The 18520-nt window shown below is 34.6% G+C and overlaps 1 protein-coding gene across 1 annotated transcript in view; it reads left to right on the top strand.

Moving 5' to 3' along the window:
* LOC114327734 (sodium/potassium/calcium exchanger 3) overlaps positions 1-18520 on the top strand; it is a gene marked incomplete in the record, with an annotated part of 139661 nt that overhangs the window by 63848 nt on the left and 57293 nt on the right. The window contains 1 exon segment of the mRNA XM_050657506.1: positions 13701-13886. Within this exon segment, the coding sequence (XP_050513463.1) occupies positions 13701-13886 (186 nt within the window).

The raw sequence follows: 18520 nt of genomic DNA, 5'->3' as shown, positions 1-18520 counted from the left end.
GCCTAATCCCCCATGTATTACTGCGTATCCTGCCTTGGCTTGGCCCACATATGCATTGAAATCACCTCCTAAACACACACAAGAACGACAACAGTGGAAGAAAATAGTAAATGTGGATAAGACTAAGATACCAGCCAAACGACTTGTTTCTTAGGACATAGGTGGATGAAGTCCTTATTTCAAGTAGAGTTCAGTATGTTCTCTTAAAGCGAAATCCTATTAGATCGACCACAAGTCGCTTTAGTTTTAGTTGTAAATAATTTACTAATCTCTAAAGGTTGTTACACCTTCTCAAGTGGCTAATTTCAATTGATAATTATATGTTCACTGATAATGGTCTGATAAGAGCAAAAAAGTTCTGAAATTTTATTGGAAAACTTCAATTTTTTCATAAAAATAATTTTTAAATAAGTACGGTTTTCCACTAGAAGTTTTTCACTTTACTTTTCCACTTCAATTATTTTACTGAAAAGAAAAGAAAATTGAGATGAAGATCTGGGTACAAAAGAAGTTGAGGAAAGAGAGTTAAAAGAGAGAGCAGTTAACGGCTGGCAAGAATATGGCACTAGATCATAGATACCAGAGTAGGCCAGAAGAAGATATTATACAATAACTAAATAAGCAAACACAACAGCAATCAGATCATGATATTAGATATACTACATAACAATCATCCACACATAACCACAATTGATCGTTTTGAGCTTGCAAGCTCATACTTTTATCTGGGATCATTAATCACAAACACAGGGTCACTACAGGAAGAAATAAAACGTAGATGTGATCTAGCAAAAGTCGCCACAGCAAAATTGACCACAACATGGAAGGACTGTCAAATTTCAAGAGCGTTAAAGATGAGGTTGGTCAACTGCTTAATATTCCCAATACTGACCTACGGATGTGAATCTTGGACCCTGAGAAATTCGGAAAGAAGAAAGATAGACGCCACTAAAATGTTCTGTTGGAGACGAATGCTACGAATTCCTTGGACCAACCATAGGACAAATAATTCAATTTTAAGAGAGCTAAAAGTTAGCTAACGACTCTGCAGTAAAGTCCATCTTCAATAATTAAAATACTTTGGACATGCTATGATAGCAAACACAGAGAACATGGAAAGACTCATTATAGTCCAGGGACCGAAGCTTTTCACCTCGCAATTTTTACAGAATGGATCGATTTGCTTGAAAATTTGAGAATAAGTAGTAGTGGATAGTCCAAGAATCAAAATCTATATGATGCCGAAAGGCGCTTTTACCATGGGGGTGGTTGCCGCCCCATCTCGGGGGTGGAAATTTTTTATTATATCTTGGCAGCAAAAGTTGATAAAAACGTTCATTCTAAGCAAAAAATGTTGTATACATTATTTTGATAAAATTAATAGTTTTCAATTTATTCGCTATCGAAAGTTTTCTATCTAAAAATCACTGTTTTTTCGATATACTCATTTACGATTCACTCATAAATATTTTTGCGTAGAAAACATTTTTCAAACCAAGTTCTTGGAAATTAAATAACCTACAATTTCATATTTAAACATTTTTTCGTATCTCTGATTGTACTCTTTCTATTCTGAAGAAAATGGCATTTTTTAACAAACTACAAAAATTCGTTATCCGCTTTTAACTCCAGTTTATGTAAAACTAATCATTCTAAGCCAGTCAAACTTCTAGAATCTATTAGTAATATATAAATAAAGAAGAATGAATAAGACCAATGACTAAAAACACCGCTAACTTACATTTACATTTACGCTTCCAATTGGATTTCTCCTTTTTTTTCAAAAAAAATATTGATTTTTTAACTGTAACTTTTTTATTTTTTTTCTTAGAAAGTTAAATAAAAAAGAATTTTGTAGGTTTTTACAAGATCTATAAGCACATTCTTATTAAATCTTTTTAAAATCCTCAGTCGCAAAACGAGTTGACTTGGAAAGGGTTGGTAAAGGTGGTGTTTGCATGTTATTACAAGTTTTAATTGTCAATAGCTCACTCAATTTTTGGCGTAGAAAACACTTTTGCAAACCGGTTTCTTGGGAATTAAATAAGCTACAATTTCATTATTAAACATTTTTTCGTATCTCTGATGCTAATCTTTCGGTTCTGAAGAAAAGTTAATTTTTTTCCAAACTACAAAAATTTGTTATTCGCTTTTAACTCCATTTTTTTTAAACCAATCATTCTAAGCCGGTCCAACTTCTAGAACCTATTAATAATACATAAATAAAGAAGACCAAATAAGGTCAATGACTAATTTTAATTAGGGTGGTGATTAGGGGGTTGCTTCCAATCACTGTTTGTTGAAAAAAAATTGGGGCTACGATTCTTTTCATCATAAGTCACTTAATTTTATATAGATATGAGATAGATATTTTTAAATACCTACTTTAAATTAGTTTAAACAAGTTGTCCTCGAAAAATGCATAGTTTTTCCGTGTTTTGACTTTGAAACTAGAATATTTAGCATTTGACGAAGAAGAACTAACATATAATAAAGTATAGCTCGATTACTATTGGTCTTAAAGAAAATTAAAAAAACGGTTTTGTTTATTTTTTCAAAAGGTACATTTTTGTTAAGTAAAGTTGTTTTGATAAAACGAAAACTTTTGGAGTTATTAGCAGAAAACTTATTAAAAACATTGATTTTTTCGATATTAAACTAACACTTTCGATAGCGAATAAATCGAAAACTATTAATTTTATCAAAAAAATGTATAGAACGTTTTTTGCTTAGAATGAATGTTTTACCAACTTTTGCGGTCAAAATATAATACAAAATTTCCACCCCCGAGATGGGGTGGCAACCACCCCCATGGTAAAAGCGCCTTTCGGCATCATATAGATTTTGATTCTTGGTCTATCCACTACTTATTCTCAAATTTTCAAGCAAATCCATCCATTCTGTAAAAATTGCGAGGTTGTGTCCTATTTTAAGCTTCATTACTTGGACTATTATAATACAAGGACAGGTGAAAGGCCCAAGATCACGAGGAAGATCCCCAACAAGATGGATCGATCAAATTACAGGAATATGCAAAAGACCTATGCATGAGTTAAAAGAAATGACCAGAGACAGAGATCTGTGGAGACGGGCAATACACGACATCACGTCGACCACTACACTCCCTCCGGGGGGTTAGGATTGAAGAGAAAGGTTAGAGACGGAATACTAAAATACAAGTACACAAGAGTGAGATCAAATAAAATTAAACAAATACATTGCCGAATATTTAAATGAAGTATTGTTAAACCAGGAATTTTCCCAAACACTACAAAGAAAAGAAGGGAGAAGAAGCGGGTTCAGGTGATCTTGAATGGACCAGGTTTATTTCATAGAATTATGTAAGTTAAATAAGTAACAGATGAATGAATAAGCAGTATCTTCATACGCTTACACACAAAGGAGATAATCAAGAAGGTATTTTTTTATAGCCTTTTTTCTATTCGAAATGTCGAATAAAGGCCTCTCCCATTTCTCGCCATTCATCTCTGTTGTGTGTGAGGCGTTTCCACATTGGTCCTGCGACTCTTCTGATGTCATCGCTCCAGCGCATTTCAGGTCTTCCTCTTGGTCTCTTCGCTTCGTACGGTCGCCAGTTTCCAACTTCCTTGCTCCATCTACCATTTTCGAGACGTTCGTTGTGTCCAGCCCATTTCCTTTTTAATTTAGCCGCTTGTTCCACGGCATCCCTTACTTTTGTTTTGTTTCGGGTTGCTTCGTTTTTTTGCCGATCTATGAGTGAGATACCAAGCATCTGTCGTTCCATGGCTCTTTGAGTTTTTCTAATCTTGTCCATGTTCATTTTTGTGAATGTCCAGGTTTGAGCTCCGTAAGTGAGAACGGGAAGGATACAAGAATCGAACACTTTGGTTCGAAGGTATTGTGGTAACTTTTTGTCTTTTAGTATATATGAGAGTTTTCCGAATGCCATTCTTACTCGTCTGCTTATTTCGGTAGTTTGGTTTTCTTTGTTTACCTTGATATTCTGACCTAGATATATATATTCTTTTACATGTTCCACTTTTGTTCCTTGGATGGTTATCGTTGGCTGATCATCTTTGTTCGACATTAGCTTAGTTTTGCTCAAGTTCATTTTTAGTCCTTTTTTAACGATTCTCTATGAAGCTCATCGATCATCACCTTCAGTTCTTTCCAGCTGTCGGCTATTAGTACCACGTCATCTGCAAATCTTAGGTGGTTTAAATACTTTCCATTTATCGAGAGTCCCTTTGTTTCCCAATTTAATGATTTAAAGATGTCTTCAAGTGCGGCAGTAAATAGTTTTGGAGATATGGTGTCTCCCTGTCTTACTCCTCGGTTGATTTTGATTGGCCTAGTTTTCATGTCGTTATCCATCGTGACTACCATTTCAGCATGTTTGTACATATAATATGTATTAATATCCTATATCTAGAATCGATTCTGCTATTGACCAGTGCTTCCTCAATAGCCCATAATTATATGCTGTCAAAAGCTTTTTCATAATCTATAAATGCTAAGCAGATTGGTAAATTGTATTCGTTAACTTTTTCTATTAGGATCTTTAGTGTGTAAAGATGGTCGCATGTACTGAAGCCTTTTCTAAAACCGGCTTGTTCTGCTGGTTGATATACATCGAACTTTGTTGTCAATCTATTTGTAATTATTTTTGTGAATGTTTTATAAAGTTGTGATAGTAGTGATATTGGACGACAATTTTTCAGATCTGTATTGTCACCTTTTTTGTGTATTAAGATTGTGTTAGCAGTATTCCATTCCTTTGGTATGTTTCCTTCAAATAGGCATTTATTAAAAAGTATTTTTAGGTATCTGATAACTTCTTCCCCGCCGTCTTTCAGCATTTCTGCCAGAATTCCATCGTTACCCGGTGCTTTATTTCTTTTCATTTCTTTAAGTGCATTTTCTATTTCTGCTTGGCTTATTTCGGGCAATAATTCAGAGTTTACGTTTGTTATTTGTCTTTTCAGATTTTGCTTTGAACAGTCGGGGGGATCGTTTTTTGAATGGTATAATTCAGTATAGAAGTTTTCAATTATCTTCGATATCTGAGCTTTGCTTGTTTCTAGTTGGCCTTGTTGATTTTTATAGCTATAATATTTTTCTTGCCTAATTTCGGTTTGGTATATTTCAGACTTCGATTTTTCTCTATCACTTCTTCTATATGGTTTTCTTCCTGTTTTCTAATATCGTCTTTTATCTGTTTTCGTATGGCTCGGTTAAGTTCCTTGTATTCTGTGGTATTTCTTTTGTTTCGTGACAAGAGCTCTCTTCGTTGTTTCAGCATATTCTGCGATTCTGCACTTATTTTGGATTTTTTATTTTTATGACGGGTCGCTATTTCAGAGCTGGTATTCAATAGTTCTTTTGTTATAACTGAGTTAATTTTATTTATGCTGAGTTGTTCTAGATTCAGTGCCCTATACCTTCAAGAAGGTATAGAGTAATAAAATACTTACCTACATCATGAATATGGTCAACCAAACTTATATGGAACCACTATGTATTTGAAACCTGCAGCTTTTGGAAGCTATAGGTGAAATTATTTTAGTTGAAACGATAAGAAGAAGAGGTGTCGTTCCCAAGAACTATATAACAGGAGAAAGTTACGGGATCCCGAGTTATCCAGGCAACACAATATTGAACACGTAAATTGGTGTCTTTAACTCCAAAACGAGAACATTGGAAATTGGAAAAGTGTGCTACTTTCAAAAGAAAGTAGGATATGTAAAATCAGGTGATTGACTAATTCGTGTATTTAGAGGGCGAGGATAACAAGCAAGAACGAAAACTTCAAGATTTGTTCACAAATATAAAAGAGAAAGGGTCATGTTCTGGAGAGGAATAATGATCCGTCTTCTTCTTAAAGTTCCCTCTCCTATCGGAGGTTGGATATCATAATGGCTATGGTCACTTTGTTGGCTGCTGCTCTGAATAGTTGTAATGAACTACAGTTAAACCATTCTCTAAGGTTCCTCAGCCAGGAGATGCGTCTTCTTCCTATGCCTCTTCTTCCTTGGATCCTTCCTTGCATAATAATTCTCAGCAACTCATATTTTTCTCCTCTGGTAATGTGACCCAAATATTCCAGTTTTCTAGTTTTTATACTTTTCATAATTTCTAACTCCTTATTTAAACGTCGTAGCACTTCAACATTGGTAATCCTTTGAACCCACTGAATTTTTAATATTCTTCTGTAACACCACATTTCGAACGCTTCTATTCTTCTTATGTGTTGTCTCTTCAATGTCCAAGCTTCCATTCCGTATAGCAATATAGAAAATATGTAGCATCTTAGAGCCCTCAATCTGAGAGGCAACTGAAGGTCTTTGTTTGTAAGCAGTGTCTTCATTTTTATAAATGCTTGCCTTGCAGTTTCAATTCGGACTTTAATTTCTTTGCTTTGGTCATTTTTGTCATCAACCCAGGTTCCCAGATATTTGTATGTCTTAACTTTTTCTATTTGGGTTTGCTCTATCATTAACCTTTCATTTCCATGTTCTGTTTTTGAGACAATCATAAATTTAGTTTTTTTCTTGTTTATTTTTAGTCCGTATCGAATGCAATAATCGTTAATTCTATTTAGCAATTCTTGTAGTGATTCCAGGGTGTCTGCCATTATAACGGTGTCATCAGCGAATCTTATGTTATTTACTATTGTTCCGTTTATAGAGATTCCATCACTTAGCTCCGCTATCGCTTCCTGAAATATGGCTTCACTGTACAGGTTAAACAGTAGCGGCGACAGAACACAACCCTGTCTTACTCCTCTCTTTATATCAATATTCTCGGACTCCTGTTCTTCTATCTTTATATTGGCCTTTTGATTCCAATACAGATTGATGATAATTCGTAAATCTCGTCTGTCTATATCTCTGTTTTTCAATAATTCTATTAGTTTTTCATGTCGGACCCTGTCGAACGCTTTTTCGAAGTCGATGAAACAGGAGTAAATATCCAGGTTCATATCTAAGCATCTTTGAGAGAGGACATTAAACGCAAACAATGCCTCTCTTGTTCCAAGTCCTTTGCGGAACCCAAATTGGGTATCATCCATATCATATTCTAGCTTTCTGTATAATCTTCCATGAATCACCTTTAGAAATATTTTGAGGGTATGGCTTATTAGTGATATTGTCCTGTAGTCCGAACAATCTTTGGCGTATATTGTTTTTGGTATTGTTACAAAGGTGGACACCAACCATTTCTGAGGGATTTTTCCGGTTTTATATACTTCATTAAACAGATCCAGTAGTACCGGTAGAGTTTCATCGTCTAGACATTTCAGTAATTCCGCAGGTATTTCGTCTGGACCTACAGTTTTTCCGTTTTTTGCGTTTCGTATTGCTTGTTCGATTTCCTCCATTATAATCTCTGGTCCCGTTTCGCTGTCGATTTCTTCCGGTTCTTGTCTATTATCCTCAAACAGATCTGTTATGTATGTCTTCCACTTTTTTAATTTCTCTTTGACTTCTATAATAATTTTTCCATTTATATCTTTAAGAAGGCCATCTCTCTTTTTTCGCTGTGTATTTGTGATTTCCTTAATTTTCTTGTGCATGTTAAAGCTATCATACTTTTTAGAATATTCTTCTATTTCACTACATTGATTTGCCAGCCAGGTGGATTTGGCCTCTTTTATTTTCTTTCTTATTAATCTCTGGATTTCCTTGTATTTTGCCTTACTCCTGCCTTTATGTTTCCTTCTTTCCTCCATTAGCTCTAGGATTTCTGAAGTCATCCATCTCTGTTTTTTTATTATTTTTGTGGATAATATCTTCTTTCCTGCCTCTACTAATGTTTCTTGTATTACGTTCCATTTGTCATTTATATCTGTTGTCTTTATCACTTCTTGTTTGATTTTCTTTAAGTTATCATTTATTTCTGCTTTTAGCCTCTGACGTACAGGTTCTTCTTTTATATTTGAGACATCAAATCGTTGTATATTTGTTTGTTTTTGGATCTTTTTCAGTTTTATCTTCATTACGCCTACTAATGGATTATGATCTGAATTTATGTCAGCTCCGGGGTATGTTCTCACAGACTTTATAGTGTTTTTATATCTGGATTTGATTAAAATGTAATCTATCTGGTTTCCGTAATGAACCTAAATTTTAATTCAACCAACTTTGATAGCTCGCCGGTATGTTGATTTGGTTCTATAACCTGCAATTAGGTTCCGGAGAGGTGCAATGAAAGAAAATGAAATTTAGCTTTAATTCACTTAAAATAATAAAAAATATCAGATGATTCCATATAAGTTTGGTTGTGTGTATAAGGTGGAGCATAATGGATTTGAGGGATATGGGTGATTCATTTAGAGTTACCTTTTTAAAAACGAAAAGACAATGAAAAAAAAATTAATTTTATTTGAAAATCTTTATTGCTTAAAAAAAGGACCATTCTTTACAATTAATTCTTAAAGATAATTTCTTTCAAATGTTGACCATGACTGCGCGCGGTTAAGACGGTCCATTCTGAAGATCTAATTGAAGACCTTGGGACCAGAAGGGGACAAGCCACAATTTCGTCAAAAATGAGTTAAAGTAGAAATCGCACACTTTAAGACCAAATTAATGTCCCAAACAGAAAATTTCAGCAGTTTTATCATAGATGGCGCCGCTGTAGTAAGTCCCGTTGTGTCACCATTACTTTATATTGCAACAGAAGGAGACAAACAACAGTAGTAATCAACATGGCGGCGGAAGATTCCCGTGCATGTAAATGGAAAATAGACTTTCCTGAGTTTGATTCTGAACACAATGACCAAGATCCGTTTTTAAATAAAAGCGAAGATGACAAAGACTATACAGTATCCGGAGGTAGCAGCGATTGGGAAAATATAAACTCAGAAATAGTAAGTTTATTAAATGTGTGGCTTGTTCCCTTATGTTATATTTTTCGAACCTAAAATATTAGGATTGTTCTAAAGGTTTTTTGTGGCTTATCCCTTTTTAGTAAAATATCTACTTTATTGTAGGAAAATGAATAGGTTTATGCCCCACAGACTTCTTGAGTTCTCTTGCCAACTCCAGAAAAGAAGGCGCCTTCTAGATGGAGACACAAGGATACCCGACGACATAAAAAATTATTCGCAAGAGTAAAAAAAATCTAGTTTACGAATATGTATATAAATACAAAAGGGAAGAAAATAGAACCAAAAAAAAATATGTGCAACTTGCGGTTGCAAAAAACAATGTAGGCAGAAATTGGTGCTTGTCAACAGATTCTACCAGATACTGAGAATAATGAACCACTGGAAGATATTGAACATTTGGACGACTTTTCAGATATTGAAAATATTGACAACTGAATTGTTTGGTTGTTGCATTTTATGTTCATATTTTAGAATATAATTTTTTATACAAAAGGGGATAAGCCTCATATTTTTTCAAAAAATATTCAAAAACTCAAAAACCGTTAAATAAACATTTGTGTTACTTTTATTGTGTATTTAATATCAAATTTCCAAACGATTATGGACCTTACTACAAAGAAAAATTTAAAAATTGGATTTCAGGATTTGAAAATAAGTTTAAAATGATGTTTTCTCCAAAATATTGTTTGGTTGCATGCCCCCTTCTGGTCCCAAGGTCTTCAATTCTCGATGACGCGTTCGAGCTTTTCGATTGGTATTTGACCAGTGACTCGAGTACTACTGGCCTCCAATGCCTCAATCGTAGCCGGTTTATTCATGTAGACTTTGGACTTGAGGTATCCCCAGAAGAAAACGAGTAGACGTGTGATGTCACAGGATATAGGCGGTCACTGCTCCGATAAATCAGTGGTCCAAGCGTGAAATAAATTGCTCACCGAACCGTTTTCTCCGTAAAGCCATGCTTTTACGGGATGTATGGCAGTTGGCACCATATTTTTGGAACCAAATGTCACTTAAACCACGAACTTCAATTTCTGGTACCAAATAGTCCGTTATCATGGCGCGATAATGTTCTCCATTCACAGTAAGATTCTGGCCGATCCAAGACATGGACCGACGATGACACTGGCCCATAAATTACACCAAAGAGTGGTTCTTTCTGAATGTATTGGCAACTCTTGAACCTACTTGGGTTGCTCATTAACCCAAATACGGGAATTTTGTTTATTCACCTCCTCATAAGCCAAAAACGGGCCTCATGGGAAAACATTTTTTTGCTCTAAGCGCACGAAACACATTCCTCATTGAACGCCTATTTGCGTAATACAGCTATATAATTTCTAGACGTTGTGCCGAGTTAAGTCTTTCTAGGATAAAATACTGAATACTGAATAAGAAAGCAACTTTAGGTGATACCATTCATGCACGATTTCCCAACAAATCCTCACCAAAACAAGTAATTGGACTTCGTAAGTCCTAGGTTTTCACCCAAAGTAATCGAAAGTAGAACCGGAAGACGATACCTATTTGAATTTTACGTATAACTTTGCGTGGATTGATATACGAATTTACTAATTTTCAGTCATTTTTACTAAACTTTGACATTTGTCACCTCATTTGTAATTCTACCCGGTATAATGGCGGAAGAGTTATATCGGCGGTCGTACGGACCGACAGAAAGATTGCCTAGGTCAAATATCTCACCTTTAGTACCATCCTTGGATTATAAGCTTTCATTTGACACCTCATTTATCATTCTAGCTGGTATAATGATGGAGGAGTAATATTCGCGGTCGGACGGACCGACGGACAGACCGCCTAGGTCAAATATCTCACCTTTAGTACCATCCTTGGATTATCAGCTTTCATTTGACACCTCATTTGTCATTCTACCTGGTATAATGATGGAGGAGTTATACTCGAGGTCGTACGGACCGATGGAAAGACAGCCAAGGTCAAATATCTCACCTTGAGTACCATCCTTGGATTATAAGCTTTCATTTGACACCTCATTTGTCGTTCTACCTGGTATAATGATGGAGGAGTTATATTCGCGGTCGGACAGACCGACAGACAGACCGCCAAGGTCAAATATCTCACCTTTAGTACCATCCTTGGATTATCAGCTTTCATTTGACACCTCATTTTTCATTCTACCTGGTATAATGACGGAGGAGTTATATTCCCGGTCGTACGGACCGACGGAAAGACAGCCTGGGTCAAATATCTCACCTTTATTACCATCCTTGGATTATCAGCTTTCATTTGACACCTCATTTGTGATTCTACCTGGTATAATGACAGAGAAGTTGTATTCGCGGTCGTACGGACCGACGGAAAGACAGCCTAGGTCAAATATCTCACCTTTAGTACCATCCTTGGATTATAAGCTTTTATTTGACACCTCATTTATCATTCAAGCTGGTATAATAATGGAGGAGTTATATTCGCGGTCGGAGGGACCGACGCACAGACCGCCTAAGTCAAATATGTCACCTTTAGTACCATCCTTGGATTATAAGCTTTCATTTGACACCTCATTTGTCATTCTACCTGGTATAATGACGGAGGAGTTATATTCGCGGTCGTACGGACCGACGGAAAGACAGCCTAGGTCAAATATCTCACCTTTAGTACCATCCTTGGATTATAACCTTTCATTTGACACCTCATTTGTCATTCTACCTGGTATAATGATGGAGGAGTTATATTCGCGGTCGGACAGACCGACGTACAGACCGCCAAGGTCAAATATCTCACCTTTAGTACCATCCTTGGATTATCAGCTTTCAGTTGACACCTCATTTGTCATTCTAGCTGATATATTGACGGAGGAGTTGTGATTACAGGCAGACGGACGGACAGACGGACGTGGATAATACAGTTTTCACATTTTTTCAAAATTGGGTGAAAACAAAAAGTACCTCTAAATGAATCACCCTTTACAAGGAAGGTTACAGTAATTTACTATTTAATCGCAAAAATCTCTCCTTGTGTATTTAATTATTGGGTGTTCCTTTTTACCCAGATTGCTCTAGCTTCCTCCGTGGTACTTATTAGTTTGATGCTCTGGAACTCAGGGCTCCTAGTATTATTACTGCAAATTAGTTGCGTTGCTTCCTGATGCGTTTCTTTGTATTGATAATTTTATAAAGTTTATTTTAGTTTTCCTGTCGGTCAGACGGCTCAGTTGGCTGAGGCGCAGTCGATCGACAAGTTTAGTGGAATTGCGATCGATGTTCGAGCCCCAGCCCGGTCATCTGAAATTAATAAAAAAGGCCAACGTCGTAGTATAAAATTCAATAGAATCTACGATTTGGTCTGCAATAAACTGGTGTCTGATCGGACTATGGAGGAGCAAAACGGCAAGGGATAAGGGCTTGCGGCTTGGTGATACTACTCCATAGATCCCTACCGAAGGGCGTTGACGCCTAGTAACGGTGTATATATTATAATATATATTTTAGTTTTTCTAACTTGACTGTGCCTTGCTGATGAAGGCCAATAATCAAAAATACCTATCTACGGCTGCCTTTTTTAATATTATGATACATTGCTTTATATTGTTGTTACATACATACTCGTATAATATCATTTTCTTTTTCTTCCTGTATCCTTAATAGGCTAGCGCCTCTTCCATCTTCGGATGTCTCCTTATAAGATATCCAGGTTGTCACTCCATCTCTTGCTTGGTCTTCTTATACTCCTTCGGCCGTTTGGTGATCTGGCTCGTACTATCTTTACCAGTCTTCCTTCTCCCATTCTGCTTATATGGCTATACTATTTTTTTTCTTTTCATTGTCCAGTCATTTATGTTCTCTATATTACAGCTTTGCCTGAGGTCTGTGCTACGTTGTCTGTCCTATTATGATTTTCTTGATATATTGGACTATTTTCATTTCACACGTTTCCACTAGCCATTTTGTCCTCGTGCTATCAGGTCTTGTTTCCGCAGTGCAAGTCATAATTGGTCTAATTACTGTCTTATAAATCTTGGCCTCTGTTTCTGTCCGTAAATGTGTGTTGCGCCAGGTAGTGTGTTTAAATATCCTGCTATTATATGGATGTTTATTTGTTGGGCAACTTCCGCTTCTGTATCTCCATAACTGTGCATTAGTACTACCAGGTAGCTGGCACTTGTTTCTTGCTGGATTATTTTGCTGTTCACTTCCAGCTTGCACCTGCACCTTATTACCATACTTATTACTATTACCTTAGAGGTTACCATACTTTTTGTTTTATTTGGTGATATTATCATGTTGAACCCTCTGGCTGTTAAATTAATATAAAAGTCTCTAAATGTCATCTTTACTCTGTGCAATAAGTATGGCATCATCTATATAACATACTATAGACACAGTATAAAGAGGGACAGTAGAACCACTCTTCGAAAAATTGGAAGTAAAATCTTTAGTCGCGCATGGCGACCGCGCAATGTTCCCAGTCGCTTTTGCCCCACTCTCGCATTGCTAGTCGCATAGAAACGTACAGGTTTTAACAGGGAAAACCCGCGTCCACCACTGGTGAATTACCAATTACGTACTGTCGGTATTACTTCTTGAGATCAAAGTGCCGACATGGAAGAGGTTTTACTGTCCCTATTTATACTGCGCTATAGAGATAATTTCTTCACCCATTTTGTACCCTATACTCAGGTTTTTGACTATAATTATTTCATCAGTGATTAGGTTAAACAGCAGGGGAGTCAATGTTTTAGTTTGTTGTTAATTTGTGCCTGCATGTTAATTCTGCTGTATATGTTTTCGTTGTATTGTTTTTAAAATCGTTATTTTTGCATAATAATAATTTTATTCGATGTCCAAAGTGATGTGTTTCAACAGCAGCCTTAGTAGGATAGCTCATAAAATAGTTGCGAAAATCAAAAGAAGAAATTATTATGTGGAAGTAATGGGAGAAACGCATCCTCTTCTATACAGGAAGAATGGTAAATATCAGGGAATTGATGAAATTCTTCAAGAGGAAATAACGCTTGAGGACTGCGAAAAACTTGGTAACCAAACCTGCATTATTAATCCTAGATTTAAGGCTTATTTATAGCTACGTCCATTTACTTACGGTTTTTGCTGCGAACTTTAAAGAACCGCTTAGATTGACATGAAATTGGGCATACACATAGATAACATGTCAAAAAAAAAAATAAGAGATATTTTGCCGATCTGTGATTTTGCTCTAGGGGTGAGAACCACCTCTTCTCGGGGGTGCAAAAATATACGTTCAAAATAAGTTCTGAAGTGAATAAGCTTACTAATAAATTGACTAATAATTCTAAACAACTTTCTTTCTAGTTAATAGTTTGAGTTTTTCACTAAGTCAATACTTTTAAAGTTTCATTGGGTCAAAGTGCTTGGTTTTAAAATATATTTTTTTTAATTTTGAATAATGCTGATTTTTAAAAGTATTAGTGATATCAAAAATTTCAAAGAGTAAAAAAATATAGGTTTTGCTTTTTTGAATATTTCGGATTTCTAGTTTTTCTGTAAGACAAAAATTGGTTAAGATACGGCTGTTCAAAATTTGCATACACTCGTGATTGGTAACTCGTTCAAGACCTTTCAACTACAGCCCTTTCAAAAATAAGCACTTTGAACCGATGAATCTTACAGATTATACAAACAATTCATAAGCTAGGTAACTTGTGAAGCGGTTCGTTTGAGATACTAACTTTATTTTAAGCGTAACTTGCTTACTTTTGACGCTCAAAACTTGTACTTCATTTTTTGGTTCTTTCACGTTGAAATATTTGATTTGGAATTTGACAAATAAGAACCTACTTTTCATTAGCTACAGCTCTGCTTCTACTGTGTCTAGAGACTTCATACATACATCATTTTTTTCAGCTTTATATTGGCTTTTCATCTTTTTGACTATTTTTTACTCGGATATTTTTTTCGATGACGGTACTTTTTGAGTTATTTGCGAAAATCCGTCAAAAAACGTGGCGTTTTGTTGAAAAATTAACATATACACTAGCAAGTAATTCGAAAAGTATTGACTTGGTGAAAAAACGGTATAGAACAAAAGTTGCTCAGAATTAGTCAATTTATCCACTTCTGGACTAATCCCTTTTTTCTTTGGCTTGTTAGCTATGTGTACGCCAAATTTCATGTTGATACAAGAGGTTCTTTAAAATTCAAAGGTTCTGCAATTTTTTACCCTGAGTTAATGGACTGCATTTTTTACCGAACGATTGTGTGGACTAAATATTTATATTTTAAAAATAAGGTAATTTTTTATGTTAAATTATTGAAATGCATTTTATTTTAGCTTTAAAATAAATATTTAACTGATGTCGTTTATTATAAAAATATGGTTTCAGACTGACAAAAAACAAGGCAATACAAATCTACCAAATTATATTGTTTTACAAATATTTATTTCAATTATTCAATTCGTTTAATTTAGCCTAGGTCAGACTTAGGTTATGTTAGACTAGATTAGGTCCCTACGATTATCTGGTTTCTGGATCATCAGATGGCCTTTGGCTGTGTAAACTGGAAAGCTTTGAGGAAAATTCTACGCCAAATAGGATGTATAAATACAGCATTTATATACATTGAGGACGTTTGAGTTGGAATAGATTAATTTTATCGAGAATGGGCGAATCTGAAGATAAATCTCGAAACAGGTCGATTTTTATTTTTAAATTATTTTTTTTTGCATATATGTCATACTAGTGACTTCATCCATGTGAACGTGATGACGCAGTCGAAGATTTTTTTTAAATAAGGGTAGGGGTCGTGTAATAGCTTATTCGAAAGGTTATTCAGTGCTATCTTCACTACTATAAACATTAACATAATTATTTATACAGGGTGCACAAATTTTATTTAATTAAATTAAATGAGACAAAAAGAAGAATGTATAGAATTTATTTAATTCTAATACATTTCACTGTTTTCCGAAACCAGGCAAAAAATTTATTTAATAAATAAATATTGTTTTTCGCTTAAATTCAATATTAAATCTGCCACCCACCAGCCTCTTAGCAGTTTCATCATTTAATTTAAGCGAAAAGCAATGTTTATTTTTCAAATTAACATTTCTTGCATTAAATAAATTACATATATTCTTCTTTTTATCTTAATTAATTTAATTTTAAAAAAAATTGGGCACCCTGTATAAATAATTATGTTAATGTTTATATTAGTGAATATATAATTAAATAACCTTTCGAATGAGCCATCACACGACCCCTATTCTCTTTTAAATAACATCGATTAAGTCATCACGCCCAGATGGATGATGTCACTAGTATGATATACCTACATATATTCCAAAAAATTATAATTTAAAAACAAAAATATACCTGTTTCGGGATTTATCTCCAGGGTCGCCCATTCTCGAGAAAATGAATTTATTCCAACTTAAACGTCCTCACTGTATATTTCTTCAATTTTCATCAGTACGATTATGATACGATTATAATAATTACAATCTGGTCATAAATGACCAATGAGAATTTTAAAATTAAACGTAAATTACTACCGTTCCTTAAAATTAAGAGCTTACTCTATAGCGTCTCTTGTAAAAATAGCACATAGTCCAGAGAAATATGGTTTTTGTCGGGACGCTTGAACAGTCAGGTTGCAAATGGATTGTTTTGGGTACTGTATACCTAATACACTATAAATACAAAAATGCCTGTCATAGTTCGGACGAGAATTTTAGTTATTAACAAATAAGCGTCAAAAATGGCAGTTTTTTCGTTTAAATCGCTACAGGTCAAAATACAGAGTATTCATGTTTTAGTAGATGGGCAAAGGTTCAAAACGGCAATTTTTTAATTTTGGTCCGATCATTTGTTGCTACGCTAATTGCAACATAGTACTAAAATTTCGAAAATAAAAAATTTGCTATAACTTCTGCGAAAATGAACTTGATATTGCGTGAAAAGTTGAGAAAACCAGTACATATCATGAACAAAAAATTTCAAGACAATTCGTGAATTAGTTTCAATTTTATTCAATTTGTTTATTCCAAAGAGATTTTTTATTATTTAATTCAGTTACTTCTATATACATAAAATTCTCCTGTAACAGTGTTAGTTACCATACTCCTCCGAAACGGCTTGACCGATTATTATGAAATTCTACACGTATATCCTGTAGGACTGACAATAGATTTTAATCTATTTTTCATACCCATAATTTAGAAGGGGGCCTGCCTTTCTGATAAATTTTTTTTGACAAAATTATCTACTTTAATTTTATAAGGCATAGAATTAAAAAATACATACAACCCTTAATTTTCACTCTTCTATCACCAACCCCTATTTTTTAATAGCCGTCTATATATTTACATCTATAAAATTCTGCTGTAACAGTGTTAGTTGCCTTACTCCTCCGAGACCGCTTGACCGATTTTTATGAAATTATATATGTATATTCGGTAGGTCTTAGAATCGGTCGCAATCTTTTTTTCATATCCCTGAGTGATAAGGGGGTTCCCCCTAACATTTTGTAATGTTAGGTGGAGATATGTGTACATAACGTACTCTACAAGACTACGAGTACATACAAATTAAAAAAATCATGATCAATATCCATTAACAAGCTCCGGAGATATTAATTGCAGTATATGTTTGAAGAGTCAATTTCATTTTTTGAGTGCACGGATTTTAATGGTTACCCTCCACCGACCACCAATCGATTTCGTTAGGGCGTAATTTTAAACCTTTATTAACCACTTTGTTGAAGTTTAAAGTTTACTCAAACTTTTACACATAAACTGTTGTTCCTCCTCTATAACTTTTCCCATGCGTCACGATTCATTTTCAAACAAATTAAGTCAAAACATAAAGTGAAACGTACGCCGATGTGTGTAGTATATAGTATACAGTATACGAAATATATATGCACATCGACATTCGTTTCACTTTATGTTTTGACTCAATTTGTTTGAAAATGAATCGTGACGCACGGGAAAAGTTATAGCGGACGAACTATACATACCTTTAACTTCAAAATTGAGCTAATTGGGTTGCTTAATTGTTATAAAAAAATTAGCTGTGAATTAAATAAACAAAAGTGGCTAACTTTGACCGTAATTAACCTAGGCGAAAAGGTTTTTTTTCAAAAATTCCTGTAAAAATACCAGTTTTTCAAATCGCAAAGTAGTTTTAGTTTAGAGTCAATATTAACAAAGTTATTAAAATTGTTTATAAGCCAAAAATGACTCTACCTTAAAAACATGTTTTTGGAATGATAAAAATGACTTTTTAATGATTTTTTTAAATACGCACATAACTATTCTTCTTTCACGTAGTTTTCACAGAATTGCTGTATTATTATTATTTTCTGAACAATAACATTGCAAAAAAAGCTCTTTGGGATAAAAAAATTATATAAAATTTAAACTAATCAACGAATCCAACTAAATTGGGGTGTAAACCCCAATTTACACTCCTATTCAAGTAGTTCACTACATTAAAGAGAAGCTAGGTATCAAGGAATATATAAGATGTTATGCCCTTCTTAAAGATGCCAACACAAAAACTGGGTCCTCATTCAAAATAGGTATTAAGTCTAAAACATCTATTGACTTATTATTTAATAAGGAAATTTGGCCACCTGGTGTAAACATTAAATGGTCTACAGAATCCTCATGCTCCGTACCAACAACTTC

Source organism: Diabrotica virgifera, chromosome 1 (assembly GCF_917563875.1).
Source record: "Diabrotica virgifera virgifera chromosome 1, PGI_DIABVI_V3a".
Classification (NCBI taxonomy): domain Eukaryota; kingdom Metazoa; phylum Arthropoda; class Insecta; order Coleoptera; family Chrysomelidae; genus Diabrotica; species Diabrotica virgifera.
The sequence above is the reverse complement of the archived record's forward strand: the minus strand, read 5'-3'. Positions and strand labels throughout refer to the sequence as shown.